The sequence below is a fragment of the Lottia gigantea genome (genome assembly GCF_000327385.1).
Source record: "Lottia gigantea unplaced genomic scaffold LOTGIsca_34, whole genome shotgun sequence".
NCBI lineage: Eukaryota > Metazoa > Mollusca > Gastropoda > Lottiidae > Lottia > Lottia gigantea.
The window spans coordinates 175671-194012 of NW_008709146.1; the positions used below are offsets into that span (position 1 = coordinate 175671).

General features: G+C 31.2%; 2 protein-coding genes across 2 annotated transcripts; one reads left to right on the forward strand and one right to left on the reverse strand.

Annotated features, from left to right (window-relative positions):
* On the forward strand, window positions 1-10239 carry LOTGIDRAFT_162409 (hypothetical protein; the record flags this gene model as incomplete). The annotated part of the gene is made up of 18 exons (XM_009058406.1): window positions 1-22; window positions 180-205; window positions 464-522; window positions 684-746; window positions 873-2092; window positions 2229-2298; window positions 2545-2585; window positions 2883-2913; window positions 3164-3226; window positions 3552-3616; window positions 4578-4685; window positions 5132-5678; window positions 7030-7242; window positions 8029-8175; window positions 8490-8552; window positions 9151-9264; window positions 9543-9703; window positions 9860-10239. The coding sequence occupies 18 exons, from the start codon at window positions 1-3 to the stop codon at window positions 10237-10239; spliced, it is 3393 nt and encodes a 1130-aa protein (XP_009056654.1).
* Window positions 10240-11640: 1401 nt separating this feature from the next.
* On the reverse strand, window positions 11641-17025 carry LOTGIDRAFT_190456 (hypothetical protein). Its single transcript, XM_009058407.1, has 6 exons — window positions 16926-17025; window positions 15520-15849; window positions 14865-15136; window positions 14491-14608; window positions 14002-14211; window positions 11641-13308 (listed from the first exon to the last, which is right to left on the reverse strand). The coding sequence occupies exons 2-6, from the start codon at window positions 15824-15826 to the stop codon at window positions 13160-13162; spliced, it is 1056 nt and encodes a 351-aa protein (XP_009056655.1). The 5' UTR covers window positions 15827-15849; window positions 16926-17025; the 3' UTR covers window positions 11641-13159.
* Between the last annotated feature and the right edge of the window lie 1317 nt (window positions 17026-18342).

Consider the following 18342-nt stretch of genomic DNA (forward strand, 5'->3'; position numbering starts at 1 on the left):
ATGGCTGCTGTAAAGAGAAAAGGTATGATCAAAAAAGTGTATACGACAATTGATGAAAATATTTAAATAATTTGTGGAAAAAATGTACATGTATTATGTTTGATGAATCTTAATTGATCAGCACTCTCAGTTCTTTATCTGCCCACATGAAATTGAAAAGTTTAACTTATTTTTTCCAGCTCCTGAAAGGAAAGAATCAGACAAGGTAAGAAAATTTAATCTATGATTCACTTTCAACTTCCTGATTAAGAATGCATAGGTTAACATGACCTAATAGTTCACAGGATGACATTTGATTTTCTTGTTGAACAATGAAAATTTAACAAGCAGAAGTGTTTGTAGCAGCTTATATCAGTTTACTTTGTGACCCAGGCCAGTGCTTTTATGAGATTGTGTTCACATCATCACTTAAATTCATTTCTTTCTTTGTACTAATTTTTTTTAATAAATAAAATCTGTTTAGGCTGAACCAGAAAATAAAAGATCAAAGAAAGTACAAGAAAGTCCAGAAGTAACATCAGGGTGAGTTGAATACTCTTGTAAATTTGGTAACTCATGTACAAGTATGTTGAATTGGATTCAAGAGAGTGAAAATAGAGACTCATTTGATTAAAAGCTGCTCGCTGTTTTGGTAATCTGATTATTATAATGAAAGCCTATTTGAATGTTTCTTTCACTTTCAGTTGTACATACCCAGGATGCAAAGGTGAAGGTCATATCACATCAAAGTTTACCAGACACAGAACGTGAGTCTTACATTACATAGTATATGATTTACAGAAGATATCGTTGACAAACAAGACTTTCCGCAAACGTGAAAAGCTACTTTCTAACATCAAAATTATCCATGGCAATCATTTTTTTTTCTTCAGAATTTCAACATGTCCATTAGCAGCAAAGAAAAGAAAGCAAGAAGAGGAACCAGACACTCCCTCTCCACCTAACAAAAAAACTACCAACAAGAAGACAAAGAAAGATGTCGAAACACTAAAAGATAAAGTTTCTCCCAAAGAGGGTCGTAAAATCAAGAAAGAAGAATCTCCTGAACTTAAATCTGAACCAACGTCCAAGAGAAAGAAACCAGATGCCAAAGCGAAGGAACCAGAAGTCAAACTTGAAATTGACATCAAATATGAAATTCAACCAATCACTGAGGATAATTTAGATGATGATGAGAAATGTTTTCGTGATGCTGAAAGAGGATTACGTAGTTTATCTGGAGATTTTAGTGAAGACTTGCCATTATCTAAAACAAAAACTTCCTACACTGCAGAAACTGAAGTGTTTGAGTGTACGTCTGCCAATGAAAAGACACCAGACGATAAATCACAGGAAGTCCAAAGTGATAAAACTCCCAAACATGGAATTGTGGAAAAAATTAAAGAAGAGCTATCTGATACTGAGGAAGTGGATGCTTCTGAAATTCAGGTTGTCCCAGTTGCTCCTATAGCTTCAATTGAAACACTTCCTGAGCCTGAAGAAACTCCAAAAGTTTTACAGACTGAAACAAAAGATTCCCCTGAAATTCAAAGTGCTCCTATTTTGTTAAAGGAAGTTCCAAAGGAACACAATGTTTGTGAGACAGAAGTCAAAAAGACTTCAGACATTTCAACTGAAAGTGAAGACATTTTTCAAAAAATCCAAGAACAGTGTGACATTATACAATCACAGGATGAAAAACACAAGAGTGAAAAGAATGAAGTTGTTTCCAAATCTTCAGACTTCAAATCAAGCAAACCCATAGAACTCAATCAAGACATGGTTACAATAGATAAAATTAAAAAGGAACCTAAGATTGAAGTCATTGATGCCGAAGACACCCCGAAAATTCTTGAAAAAGCAATCTCTATTAAAGATGAAGAAGAAAGTGATGAAGATATTGATGATGAGGATGAGAAGAAAGAATTAAGTGATGTTGATGATGAAGCTATGCCTGAAGGAACCAAAGTAGAAGGTGTTGATGCTGAGTTTACTGTTGTTGCTGAATGGAGTGGAAGTGCTAATCTTCAAAAGGCATTAGCCAACCCACCAACTACATCAAGTGGAGAAAATAGTAATGATAGTAATAGTGGTAAAGATATCCAATTTGAATGTAAGTTCTTCATTGATTATTTTTTAAGGCAAATTAAGAGCTTTTTTTTCTTATTTTCCTCCTTTTCTTGTCTTGTATGCTTACTACATTCCTGCTAATGGAATAATAGTTAATAAAGTTATTTTTGATTTTACAGATAGGAAATGTCCTACACCTGGATGTGATGGATCTGGTCATGCTACAGGTCTTTACTCTCATCATAGAAGGTAATTTTGATTAATTTGAATTTAGTAATTTTCAGAAATCATGCTTTCTTCTAAATATCTACTTCATAGACACCAAGGACTATCATTGTTGCATTTCTAGCTAGGTACTTATATTGATAGTACACATTATTTGTAGTACGGATAGTTTAGTCATGAGGGCATGCATATTGTACAAAATATTCCTATATTTGAGAACTCAGTAGTTTAGTCTGTAAATAATTTATACATGTTTTTTTTTTCCAACAGTATTTCTGGTTGCCCCAAACGAGAAGAATTACCTACAGAAGGTTAGTTCTATCAAATATTTACTCTTCATAACATGTTTTTTTTCTGATTCTTTATTTTAAGTTTATAATTAGAATTAAAGATTTTATCCTAGACAGTCTGTATTCAGTTGTCACTCATATCTAGCAATTCAATTTGAAATGTCTTAAAACTAATTCATCAATAGTCAGCAAGTCTTTATTAAAGTAAATTATTTAGGTGCCTCTGTTACTCATTAATTAAAATACAAAGGGGTTCTCCCTTTTGATGACTACCATAATCAATTTTATGAAACTATTTTTTTCACTTTATATCTTCAGGACATGATCTGCTGTCTGATCAATTTGTGAAGTAAGTATTCTTTAAATAGCCTAAGTATATAAAGAATAAATTAAATAAAAAAATTCTTAAAGATTTAAACATTTGTGTGAACTGCCATCTCTGGAAGCTTGTAGCTTTGTTAATTAAATCATTCTGTAAACCCAGAATTAAAAGTTTTAAGTCATTTTAGGGAAATTTAAAGCTTTGAAAGATAAAATATTATAAAACGTAGTTACAACAATAATACCTTGATATTAAAAGTGTATCATTATATGTTTAGATGTCCGACGCCTGGTTGTAATGGTAGAGGCCATGTAAACAGTAATAGAACATCACATAGAAGGTAGGAAACTTTTCTGTTCTTTTTTTAAATATTATTTGGTGCTTGGCCAGTTGTATTCATGCTTTCAGCCTTTCAGCAATATAAGATAACTTGGTATGAGAATGGGATACTGGTTCAGTTCTCTCCGTGTTTTTTGAAGGTCACATATACATGATTTCAGAGTGCGAATATGACATGTGTAAAAAAAAGTCCTTAAGAATATGCCATAAACTTTTCGGAATAAATTTTACTCTGGTGTACGCTAGAATGAGATGAAATTTAGCAAAAGCATTAATGTTTGTTTTTTTGTAATGGTGTAATAATTTGATTGTTCTTTGTTATATAGTATATCTGGATGTCCTATAGCAGCTATGGGTAAATTTATAACAACTCAAAACCAGAAGAAATCAGGTAAATATTTCTGTTCCTTGACAAACTCAATCCAGTATAGCTTACTAAAACCCTTTTCTTTCAGACGTGTCATTTGCTATAGAAATGGTAAAATTGTGTAGAATTGAAAATGTTGAATACATTAGATATTGCTTTACCAGCTGGTAGAACTGTAATATCTTCATATCTTTCAAAGCACAGACTTTCAGAATTCCTGATGCTATGCCTTTCTGCAATTTCCCAGTGAATCAGACATCAAATTTTTTTAGTCAGATAAATATCAGAAGTTGAATTAGTTTCAGATCAGGACATATTATTCAGTTTGAGTCAACTTGTTTTCACAACACCTCTCATGCCTTGTCTCAATTACCCAGAATACCACATAATTCATTAGCTTATATATAAATTTCAATATTGAATATATTAATATTGTCTACCTTACCCTCAATCTTTGAAAAAAATATGATTGACATTGGTTGTAAGCATTGTTAAATGATGAAAAGTGGACGTTATATTAAAACTATGCATATAATGTGATAACTCCTTAGAAAATCCAGAATGTTTTTGTGATAACATTTATATTATGTTGACAAATGAACTTGTTTTGTTGTTTTTTTTTCTTTATTCTGAAAGTTAAAGTTTTAGAAATTTGAGACTACAACAAAAGAAATATCATACTTTAATGGTGTATTGTGTTGATCATCACATTATAATTTATGTCATTATCATTCTCTGGAAAAAGTCAGATCATATGTACAATTTATGAACAACTGAGTATTCTCAAATGAATTGTTTGACTTTCAAACATTTTGAAGTTTTATCTCAAGTTTTATCATCACCAAGACTTTTCTTTTGCTATATTGCTATTCCATGTACATAGAAACTGACTTTTTCGAATGCCTCACCATTGGTTGTAGTCAATTTGTTTGTATCAGTATTTTATTAAGTGTAATATTTTCTTTTCTTTATTTTTCGGTGTCAGGTCTGCACCTAGTGGTCATTCCAAAGAGCGATAATCCAAACACCGCCGTATTGGCAGCATGTAATGAAGCTCAGTTAATCAAGATGGCAGCCAAGGAATGTACCACTGGTGCGTATCCTTTTTGCTTTTTTTTCGTTCACAGTTTTGATATGCTGGATGCTCTACCTGATTTTATTGTAAAAACCATGTCAGTTCTTGTCAAACGTGATTAAAAAAGCCAGAAATGAGAAAGTGTGACAAGTGATAAAAAATGAACCTAATGCCTGTCAAATTTTTATATCACCCAGCATATCAAATAACTGTGATCATTTGGTTTCTTTATTTTTGTGTTGGTTGACCACAGACATCCCTTTTCAGGTTCACAAGGTAATCCCATCCCAACTTGTTTTTTGTTTTTTCTGTGACTGTTGTAATGGTGTTTCACTGTTTCATTTGGCTTTTAAAGATATTAAATATTATTGAATAATCCTTTTGAAATTAAATGATAATCATTTTAATTTGAATTTAGAATAGGTTTTGGTCCAAAAGTAACCAATCAGACGTTTGTATTTCAGGAACTGACAGAATTCTACGACCAATGATTCTAACTAAACAACTGGAGTTACAAAGTATCAATTCACCATCAGTTGTCTCACAGTCCACACCCAGAAATAATCTTGCCAAAGAACTAGAGAAATATAACAGACCAGCAGAAGTCAGTGTACCTACACCAGCTCCAAAACTCATCAAACCAAAACGTGATATCAGTGGTCCAGACCGGCCAAACATACTTAGCAAACGACCACATTTTAGACCACAACCTAAATCACCCAACACATCAGTCATCCTCAACGTACAGAAGACACCTACTATCTCACAACAGTTAGCATTGAATATTGGGAAGCAGACGACAAGTATGAACCTGTCAGATGTGAACAGAATTCCACAAGCATCAACTCTTACAGAAACACAACCCACTTGTGCCAGTGCCATTCTTTCCAGTTTGCCTACTCCTTTGAATATTCCACAACCTGCAGTAACAAAAGTGACATTATCTGCAAACAAAGCAAACATTTTAAATCCTGTGAGACCCAAGTTTGAACCCCCAAATACAGACAATGGGTAGGTGTGACAAATTGTCATTTTTATTAATTTTCTAGCCAGCACTCCCACAATGTGTTTGGATCCAAGTGTGAAATGTGAAATGAATGGTGCTTAGCCTACACAGGCCAAATCTTAGGTGTAAATCTTAAAATTTTAAGAAAAAAATACCATTCTAGAATTGTGTCTGGTACACCATGATGGCTGGTTCAATTCGGCACCCAATTTCGAAATATATTAGCTAAGAGCCTCTGAAAAGTGAGCTAATTTTGGTTTTAGGCTAATCAATGATTTTAATCACTTGACAAATGCTTTTGAATTAGGGTATATTCATACCAGCTATTGCAGTATTCAAACAATTTCAATATTTTGATAATCCTCTAATAAGATACATTGTTATCCAGAAGTCATGTGGAAAAATATAAATTATGATATTCACCTAAATTTAATATGACCTACATAATGATATTACTCTTTCATTTTTGTTCTGACAGTTTAAGTTTTTCTGCATACAAAAGTTATATATTGTCTTTGCTTTGTTGGCATTGTTGAAATTGTATATATTTTGTTAAAACTTAAGATTTTATACTTAAAAAGAGGTTGAAATATACTTTTATTTTGGTTACATTAAATTTGTTGTCCCCTTAATGAAATAAGCTAAGAAATTTAATTGTACATTTTATTTCAACTTTATATGATGAATTATTATAAGGTCAAGATTTTAAATATCATCAAACATAATTAGTTTAGTCCATATGCGCATAAATTTAAATTCTGAAATTTTACCCAAAACCATAAACATACATTGTAGGCATAAGGTGATCTTGTCCACACTGACATACCATGTAGCAACTAGATAAATTTATAACATTAACTAGTCTGAAACTTGCTGAATCTCATCCGACTATTTTGACAGAAGAATTCAGAATGAGATTATCAAAATGATAAAGTTTTGAAGGAAGGAAAGGTGTAAGTCATCAAATTTCAGACTGTACTGTTACTGGTTGAAGTTTGAAGATTCTCTTAAGATATTTGTTAGTGAGTTACTATTGTCATGTTTATTATATGTGTACAATAAAGCTATTCAAATCCAATTTTGGTGTTTTCTCTTAAGAATGTGTTGTTTATGAATGCGAAGCGAATGTGAATGCTCCCCATTTTCATCCATATTTTTCATCTTCTTGCATGTAAGGTACTTTTCATTGTCACAATCATTTTTTGTGAATTGCATATTTGAATATTTTTTGTTGCTTGGTTTTCATCCATTAAAATTTTCATGGCTCATTATTTAAGAAATCATTATCATTAATTTTGATCATCATCATGAATGTGTGTACATGTACTAACAATTTCATTACTTTCATCCCTTTAGCATTTCTACAATACCCCTGCCTGCTTCACCCACCTCACTTAAGACACCCCTCACCCCTTCTCGCCAAAAGGAGATAAAGGAATTAGTGCAATGTCCAACTGTTGGGTGCGATGGATCTGGTCATGTAACAGGAAATTACTCTTCTCATCGCAGCTTATCTGGATGCCCTTTAGCTGACAGGGCAATGGTACAAGCAAATCAAATTGAGCAGAAGTAAGTTAAAAATAAGTTGTCTGCTTTCAGTGTTGTGTGTCTGCTTCCTTTGGTATCTCCTTTGTTGCCATGGTGATCAGTTTATTGATCCAACTCCATGATGTAATCATATCTTTCATTCAGTGGTAACTATTCCTATCCATTATCTGTATTTTGTTTTTATCCTATTTTAATGTTATTTTATTTTTATATTACCTTTTTATTTGTTTTGTTTATGATTTTCATGTTTCCCTTCCATTTTTGTTTATTTGACTACAGTTTGCTTTAACACTGCATGCAATGTATTTTGTGATTTTGATGATGTTGCATTATTTATGTTGTTATTGTTCAGTTAATAGCTCTTGTTTCAGTGAAATTTGTCAAAGTCAATGGATGTCCATTTTTTTTATCTTGGTAGTCTGTCTACTGTCTTACTTTTTAGCAAATTGTACAAAGACAAAGTTCATACTGAAACAGAGGCTTTTCATTTTTTCAAATGCATGTTTATATTTCAAGAATTGAATTTAATTAGTTAAATAGTATTTAGTTTAAACTTTTAAACTATTCTATCATAGGATAGATTTGTTCACAGATGTCTTCATTAATGGAATCTTCAACATTTTCAAATAAATGAATTACAAAGTGATTGGATTTCAATATTTTAAAGCATATATATGAATTATTAGTTACAATTTGTATTGACCAATAATGGCTATACTTAGTATGAATATCTGAATATTGGTCTAGATACTGAATGCTTAAGTTCATTGTGCATTTTGCTATAACATAATTTGAAATAATTTGAAGATGTCCGACTATTGGCTGTGATGGAAGTGGTCACATAACTGGAAATTACTCATCACATCGTAGTCTGTCTGGATGTCCACGTGCAGCTAAAATTAAAAGACCAAGCACTAAGGAAGGGTATGAGAAAAAGGAATTTGATGAATTTGGGTAAGTCACACATTATTTCATTTATTTTTCTCAGAGATTATATCTATTTCCCTTTTACTCCTTTTACTCTTGGTTAGGGAAAGTGTGGTATCTGCCTTAATGGCAACAGGTTTTCTTTTTTTATGATTTGCATTATTTAAATTGAATGAATGATTGTACTGAGTCTGGGAATTTGCTTTGGATGTTCCTTTAGCTAGGGTGTTTATCATATCTCAAACTTCCTTTCTAAATCAACATGGGAGCTTTGTGTGACACGTCCGTTTCTGTTTTCTTTTCTAAAATCTTAATCATACCTTCCTACTGATTATTTGTAGTTGTCCTGTGCCAGGGTGTGATGGAATCGGACATATAACTGGCAAATATTTATCACATAGAAGGTATACCAATATGATTTGGAACACACATATATATCTATGTAGTAATTATAATGTATTGATGTATCACAGTTATATTATTTTGCAGTGAAAATATGATTTGTGTTGTATGTTTTGTTTTTTACATGGAACTTAAATTCCAGAAGATGAAGAACATTCACATTTTTGACTGTACTTCAGCAACCAATTTGGCTATTTGAGTGAAAATGATTTTTCTTGAATCCTTTAAATGATTTATGTATTATTGTCACTGTTGTGAAATTTTATGTGTTGTACAAGAATGAAATAATCTAACATGTTATAGTTGATACATCTTTAAAATACATTTTGTTGAGTATAGCTGTACACGGATTTTGATGTATTTCGTTTTCATTAATTTTTGTCTTAAGACTGCACCTTAGTCTTTTTCTTACATTATTTTGTATATAAAGTTTGAAATTGTAACACTATGACATCACAAAATTTTAATTAACAGTTGATGAAAAAATTAAGCCTCAGCAGTTGTCATGAATTCCATGTTATGTTTCTTGTTAAAAAGAAAGTGGTGGTCACTTGTAAAAGAAAATTTAAAAATACCCTAGATTTAAAATTGTATTTGCAGTGCCTCTGGCTGTCCTCTAGCCAACAGACAGAAATTACAAAGATATATAGGTAGTACTGGTATTGAAAATCAGGATCCTGCTCTTATTAAAGCCATGAAACTTGATGGATTTGCGTAAGTATATGTTGATGAGTTTCTGTAATTACCTGTAGCCTATCGATTTGCTTCTTAATTTGGACCAGACACCTTACAATGTCTCTTCATGACTTGAGGATACAAGCCAACTAGACATAATTATGTGAAGCAAAATATCCTTATAAAGATGTATCATGCTTTCTTGGGCTATATACCGATTAGCTAATCCAATTAAATTACATTTTCCTATGTTAGACTGCAAGCAAATACACATTATTAGTTAAAACATTTTCAGGAGATTTTCCCTGTATTTTCAGCTGCCCTACTCCAGGTTGTGATGGTGCAGGTCATATCAATGGTAGTTTTTTAACCCATAGAAGTTTATCAGGGTGTCCTAAAGCTACATTTGCCATGAAGAAAGCTAAGATAACTCCTAATGAACTTGCTGCTCTTCAGTTGAAAGTAGAAAATGGGGAAGGTCAGTAAATAGTTTTATAAAGTACCGGTATACTGACAAATACCAAATAAAAACATGAATTTTTTTACTTGAACTGTTAGCATGAATCCATCTTTGCTTGCATTTGAAATTTATAGTTCAAAATGCTTGACATAGTTGTGTTTTTTTTTATTTTAGATCTAGAATCGGAATTTGTTAAGTTGGAGGAAGATATACAAGTGATAAAGAAGGCCAATATAGTTCGTGAGCAAGAAACAATTAAATTACGAGCAGATGTATCCTGTTTAGAAACGCGTATTCAACTTTGTCAACAAGAGAATGTGTCCTTGTTGACGCAGAAACAAGGTCTCAATCACACTTTAAATACTCTCAAAACCAAAATTTTTACTTGTCTTCAAAAAGTTAATCTTCCTCAATTGGACGTCCCTTTTGATTTTGAGAACTTAGAAGCTTATGTCTGTAAGATTCAGAATTTGTGTACTAGGAATGCTGATAATGAAGATAATGCCTTATTTAATGTGCTAAAGAATGCTTTAAGTGAAATTGAAGTTGCCTAAATAGAGGTGTACACTCCTACCATACATTGAAGTTTTTTTTTTTTTGTGACAGTTAAACTAGTCAATGTACCAAGTAACATTCAGAAATTTGACCAATCGTGCAATTACTGACAATAGCTTCCATTTTTTCCATCCAATCTCTCGATTTAGTGACAACATTTAAGACAGCTACATTTAACTTTGCTTCTGTCAATATGACATGTGATTAGGGTAAATTCACTTTAGTTTCATTTCATTTGAGTACATGTAGTTAGACAAAATAACATCATAAAAGAGAAGCATTTCTTGAAGAAATGAGATTGCTAAAAATTGGCAGGATTTCCCAAGGAAAATTTTGAGGGTTTGAATGTGACCACAAACATAGGTTTGTTAAATATAATAAATTTTGTTTGTGGCAACTTGAATTGTAATTTATTTGTTTTATTTCCATTTTTACACCTGTTATTATACAATTGTTGTCTCGTTTGTTTATATCTCTCATTGTTGATAATATATTGTACATACATATCATTAGCATAATTTATTCTAATTTATTTATATTGTGTCATAATCTCTTATTTTTTATTTAATTTATATTTAATTTTCCCATTGTTCTTCATATTTGAATCTTGTACACAAAAAAAAATCATTATTAAAGACAAGATCTTCTTTAACATTGCATTCCAAATATTGGTAACTGGCTTTACATTTCCAAATCAACTATACAATCAAGCATTTACTAAATGAATTATAGAATTCATAACATTTCACATTATACTGTTGTTTTAAACTGTATGACAAAAAGCCTGTGTATGTTGCATAATGACATTTCCAATATTATTTTAGTTAACTGAAGATTTTGAATCATAATAAAAAGTTATAAACTGATCATTGACAACTTAATTTATTTTTAAATGTGTTGTTGATTCCTGTAAAAAGATGTGTCATTCCTTGTCTTATCATTGTTTATTATTGTTATATTTATATTGTTTACACTGCAAATAAAATATTTATGCTTTTAATTTGTTTAGTGTTTATTCAACGTTATTTCAACACCAGCATTTGAAAAATCAAAACCAAAGAGAGTCCACAAAGTCCAAAATTTGTCATGACAATATCTACTTATACTGACAGGATTTAGCAACATACATGTGGGACAGGGATTTTTTTAATTATTCATATTGACCAGTCATCTGATTGGTCAATCACTAATTTGATTTTAACTTAACTTTTGTTATCCAATCATATTACTGTATTTGTTAAAATCTGAATTTTATTTATATTAAGTTTTGGAGAGTAAGGCCCCTGGTCATTAATGCACATTACATTATTGTTTATTTACCATAACCAGCATTAGTCACATCAAACATCTCATAAAGTGCCCGTCTAATATTGTATATGATAAAGATCTATAAACTCTGTACAAAGATTTAAACTTTAATAGGTGGTTACAAAATGCAATTCTTAATGGCACATTCAAATATACAAATTGTACATAAATTATAAGTTGCAGAAACAAATTTCTGGGTTTCTCTTATTTGACTGAATAGAGCAATATTTGAATAAAGCTTCACTATCTACTAAAATAGTATCATGAAAGATTAACCTACTGATTTTAAATTGTTTACACTCACAAACAAAATGGAAGAAAACATCTTGACCAAGCATGTAATCAACAATTCTCATGATTAATTTCACAAATCAAATTGTTAGATAGTCTGACTACAATCAGATTAAACAAATTGCAGTGTATACATTTACAATGTACAAAAGTAAATTTTCTGACAAGAGCCTCCTGATTTTTTCCGTCATCTATTTTGAAAGACTCAGGCTACAAAATAATAGTATTCATTTACAATTACAGCAATCTAATGAGTTTGAAATTACTATTTAGATTTTAACCTGGCAATTCACAAAAAAATAAATAGTTAACTGATATTTACATCTCATTGTGATATACCATCCATTCATATTACTATACTGAACTTATTTAGCCAGGTAATAACATTATATCATGTAAACCTGTAATAAAGCACTAATATACATGCTTTATACTGTTTTGGATGTTATTTGTTCATGTAAAAAACTAATTTACAATTTTTCCTGTATCTAATTTGTACATATTTGCAATTTACTTTACCTTAAAACTCTGGCAATTGTTATTAGAAATTATTGATCTGGTATTAGATCATTTACTTTATTTCAGTCTTTTACATACTCAAAAAAGAATTATTCCCAAAAAATGAGTTGCACAATGAAAAAAAAAAAAGACCTATTATAGTGGTGTGTACATAGTTGTTTAAATCCGATTCAGATTAAACAGATAAAGCCTTCTAAATATTGCTGTAATCATCTGAAAGGATAACTGAAATGGAGCTCTATTGTAAGAGTATTAAAATCCGACATCTAACCTGATAACAATTGGAGGAAAGTATCTACGATCATATAAATGCTTATTTCTCAAAAATAAAAAAAAACTCTGTTTCTAATGCCCAGGTAAGCATAATCCCTTGCTAATGTTTGTTTTTTATAAATCAATTTTTTTTTTGGAAATTTAAGTTTTGGCTCTTAAATATCCGAATTCTTGTTCTAAAATATCTATTAAAGAAAATAAATAAATACCGTAAACATTTATAGCACTAGTTATAAGATCACAGGATTCAAATAATAAAGCAAAAATTCTCATCTTTTTATAAGTTTTTTTTTCTTTTCTTTCCTTTTTTTTTTTGCATCTCTGAAGTCTTAATTCAATCAAGTAACTAAAACACTGTCCATTATATACAAATATCACAATATAAGTTTGAGATTTAACTAGCACACACAATGGAAAAATTCTAACCATCCTCATAAGCAATGCTTAACAATCTCAAATGTGTCAAGTCTATAAAGCTCATATATTTTGCTGAATAAATCTTAACATCTTGAGTTGTGACTTCTCTGTTTACTGTCTGTAATATACCAAGTACGATTTCAAAGTTGAAGGAATAGGAAGTTCATTAACTCTTTCTTTCATGAAGGTACAAATAGTTTCTTTTGGAATGGGAACTTCATCTTCAGTACAGTCCATCCCATCATCCCCTAAACTACTTCCTGGAGACGGCTTCTCACTGCCATGACAGGATTCAATTTCTGAAGGATCCTCACCCAGAGAACCAATTCCTGATGTCTCAGATGTGTCGGCACTGGTATTTGAAGAATAGCGAATCTTTCTGGGAGGACTCAAGCTGCGCATTTTGGAATCAAGGTCTCTATTTATAGTATGCACAAAGTTCACATTATCATCATCAGAATTATCTGATATAGACATTCTATTTCCATTTCTTATCAGTCTATTTTTCAAATGGTTTCCATTTTGCGTAATTTTTGCATTCTGGTTATTGCTTGCTTTTGAACTAGAAGGCTGTTCAAATGATGATTCTTTATCAGAATCAAATATTTCATGACTGTCTGATTTGTCAATTTGAACAGACGGATAACATGGTGTTTTATTTGATATTTCTTTCTCAGCTTTATCACAGTCATCAGTCTCTTCATCATGTTCTGAACTTTCAACATTTTCAGTCAATTTATCTTTTTGACTTTCAAATGGTCCGTCTGTGGAATGCTCACTTTCAGTACCGTCTATCTCATTATGACCAGTTTCAATATCTGAGACATCATCATCAACATCATCCTCCTCCTCCTCCTCCTCAGAATGAGTGGAATGATAGTCATCATCCTGTTCTTCCAGAATTCGTTGTCGTCGGAAATTTCTTAAATGACTAGTAAGACTGTCATCGTCACTATCATCACTGTCAAACTGACGTAATATCATCATCCCCATACTCATGGGAACAATATTTATAGGACGTCTGCTCCTCAAGGATGTTGGCTTCTTTTTCTTTGGTTTACTCACTTTATGTAGTTCCGGGTGTTCTTTGTGTATATTGGTACGAATTGTTTTTCTGATGCTATAACGACAGGCTGCTTTCAGTGGCAGAAAGTGGAAATCAGCTGAAAGTATAAAACAGAGTAAGTGATTATAAACCCATAAAATGCCTATCGTTATGAAGCATGAGAGAAAAATTAAAGTTTCAAGAGAGAAAAATCATATAATTACATAGCAACCATGACATTAAGTTTTGAAGCTTAACATAACATCAACTACATGTACTCCATAGAGTTATAACTCTATGTAACTCCTAAAATTACTCTTGCATTCCTTAAACAAAGCATAATTTAGCAGAATTCACCAGTCATAGCATCATATTACAAAAAAAATCCATATCTTACGTGCAATAACTATATCTGACTTATTATCATCACCAGGAACAACTAATGAGGCAAAAGAGACTGGAAGAACATTCTTCACTTCCCAACTTGTTTCTCCAGTTCTCTTTATCTGTTGTAACTGTATTTGTAAAATGTATAAGATAAAGAAATTACGAAAAAGTAACCACTTGATAAACAACTTATCTTCCTTACAAAATGTAGTAGAAAAGGATGGTTAAAGAGAAATGATGGTTTTAGTGAATCACACAAAATTTACTTCTTTTCTAATTTTTCTGATATAAGTTGTGATTTAATGAATTTTCAAATTCTGAAACCCTGTTCCAAGATAGCACATGTACTGTTTTACAAAAAGGATCTAAAGTTGCATTATTTACCTGGTCATTTAAAGGCATGACAAGAATACCATTAATGTTAATCAAATTCTTCATGTAATTTTCATGTTCTACCGGGCATGCAGCTCCGCAGTAAACTCTATCATATAACTGTCCTGGTACCAACTGTAAACAATTACCAACAACAAACTGTGGTTCACACAAATCAAAATCATCAAAGCTAGCACTGTTTATTTTAAAACTTTCTAATCTTTGTCTTGCATAATCCACTACATCTTCATGTATTTCTACCCCATGGTTTACACCATACGGACCTAGAAAGGTAAGAGAAGGTATTCGTTCATGTTGCTCAAAAACACAAGACTGTTAATAATAATTAGCGACATTTAGCTTTTTTGTTCACAGCAATTCAAAATGATGACAATGTAAAACTTAGGAGAAACTGTTAAGATTATGTCTTTTTCGCCAATCATATATTATCATTAAAAATGCACATAAAGTCACTAAATAATCATAATCTGGCAGACACTCATCTACCAAGCAACCATAAACTTGCTTATAATTTAAACTAAACCTCTCAAAATAACCATTTTAAACACCATATTGTGACAAGAGATTGAGAAAAGTGTTATTCCATTCAGGCTAATTCCAAACTTGGCAATGACTTTATAGAATTTTAAAAACTAAGGCCAGTTACCTAAAATCAGACCAACCATAGTACTGAGGTAACCAGTTCCACTACCAAGATTCAGGAATGATAATCCAGGTTCCAATAACAGAGATTCCATAACTTCAGAATAAATGCAAGGCGCTGACATGTGAAGGTGTCCATGTTTCCAAGCTAAGTCTTTATAAGCACTCTCTCTCTGTGTTGGTAAGTAATAATCAGCTCTGTCCACAGCACGAAACACTCTCTGTACCTCTGGACTTTTGATATAGTTTGCTTCTACTAGATTGTCAATCAGATCACTATTATCTGTACCAGTACTCACAGCTCCTCCCATTTTCAATAATTATTCACAAATACCTACAAAATATTTTATCATTTCCTGTTTTAGTGAACGTATTAAACTTATCTACACAGATGTATTCTCATTTTCAATCAGAATTCTACTACCATAATATTTTCATAAGTGCGCCCTGAGATCAGCTTTTAAAAATATTTTCATCCAAATAGTAAGAAAATAATTCTATAATATTGTGCCTTAATATAAGAATAAGCTGGTTTTTCTCTGACTGAAATTGTTTGGTTGAATTGAAAAAATCAAAGGGTCAAAAGTGTATGCATGAAGTACTACCAGAAGATCAAATACAAATCTTTTCAAAACTGAATAATTCAACAAAACAAATTCTAAGTAGGACTATTTAGTAGGCTCAAGATAATAGTTTTATATACAAGAGTTCTGAATCTCAAAATTATTTCTAAATGAATATCAGTAGAAATATTCTAATGGATATAATCTAATAAACTTTATATCAAGAAATTTTGCATCTCAATTTGCAAGTCAAAATGGCAATTTTTGCTATGATATACGAATCAAAATGTAAATGGATTAACCTAAAATGAACCAATTGCTTATAAACTTTGCAATCCAAATTGATCCCTACTGCTAATGAGTCATTATAATTTTTAATTAATACAACACCACTAACTATTCTGTGATCTATTATAACTGTGAAGGACAAATGATTTCATAGCCCTATTGCAAATCTTGAATAAATGACATTATATTTAATGCTATATATAAATGCACACTGTGTTATGGTGATTTTAATTAATGAAAACATCAATAACTGTTCTGTGATCTGTTATTACTACTCATCCGACATTAATAGTCATAGCCCTATTGCAAATCCTAAATAGATGACACCATATTTTATGCTAGACTCTACATATAATGCAATGTGTTGTATATCATTAGAGGATATGTCCTATGTGTCCTATGCAAACAAGTTTTATAAATAGAGTAAAATGGCTGCACTGATATCTACAAAAATAGACAATTTTTCCTATGTTGAGTGAGCTGAATTCATCATTTCATACTTTCGAATTTTGTTACTAACATAATCATTTGATTCTGCAATATCTAAATCTATACCCACACTTGTCTAAAGTTGAGACGCAGAAAGCTTAGAAGGCTTTCGAGCTAGGTAACATTTTATCTGTCTGGCTAGCTCAGCTGTAGAATCAAAACAACAACAAACCATCAGTGACGTCATACATAAACATGTCAAAAAATGGGAACTCACCAGTGCAAAATCTTTTTGAAATGACAATTATGTTTTCAAAAACTAAAAAATTTATCATTGCAAAGTCTATGGAGCTATTTTTTGAAAAAAAAATTTTTTTAAAATGAAAACGATAAACATAATATAACTTGAACTTTGCCCTCAGAGGGAGGTTTTTGGAAGCATGTAACAGCAGCCTACGTTTATTGGCTGTTGAAATTAACACCCCTGAAACGTGATCCTGTTAAATGGCGATTACGAGTTGTTGATTCCATTTGGTAAGTAATTTAGTTTTTCTCAAAATTTGGACAATAATTTATTGATTGACATATTTAAACTGATAAATTCAATAAAGTTCTACACTTTACACATATTTTTCCATGTGAAACGACTTTCCTTAATATCGAAAATCGCGTTTATTAAATCATAAGCGGGAAGTTTTGTTGCATGGTTGCGCATATTATTGCATTTCGACTCGTCAATGGGGGGTATTGTAAATCGAGTAATAAACCACTTAATTAGATTAAACTATGAAATGTTTAATGGCGTTTAGTAGAGGAATAATTAAACTAATTGTCTCAATAATTTGATGAAATTGTTTATCATTAGATTTTAAGAAATATTTGATTAAAATTGTTTCTTGTCGACGAATGAATTCGTTTCCAAAACGAGGCAACACCCGCACGCAACCTTGATAAGATGGTTGAGCAATTTCAATAAAACAAGCCTTTAAAACTTATTTTTCGTTTTGAAATTTTATTAAATACTTAATGGAATATTGTTACTAACTGTTGCAATAACAGGCATGTTTTTTAATGTTATTTTAATTTACTTTCAGTTCTTCAAATTAAAAATATTTCCACATTGACCATCCGCCATTGTCGGCTGCTGTGTCACATGCGCAGCTGATATGACGGGCTTTCATTGGATCATGTGATTTCTTGTATGAAATTATTGAAAGGGGTTTCATTTCCCAAGATTATAGAAATACTAAAAATAAAATATATTAGACTATTCTTTGCTAACAAAAAATAAAAATAGAGAAGTAATTTTTAAATGAAAACGTATAGTACCGGTATGGAAAATTAAGACTGCCTTGTTACAGGCTTTATATTAGGCCAATCATTTTAAAACTAAGTATTTATTAAAGAAAATAATTATGTAATATTTCATGCCTATATGACTACATGACAAATGTCTTGTACAAAATGGTTGACATTTTATAAATCTTCTACTCATATCAAAAGAAATAAAGGAAAATTAATGAAAGGTGTGAAGCATTTTTCTATTA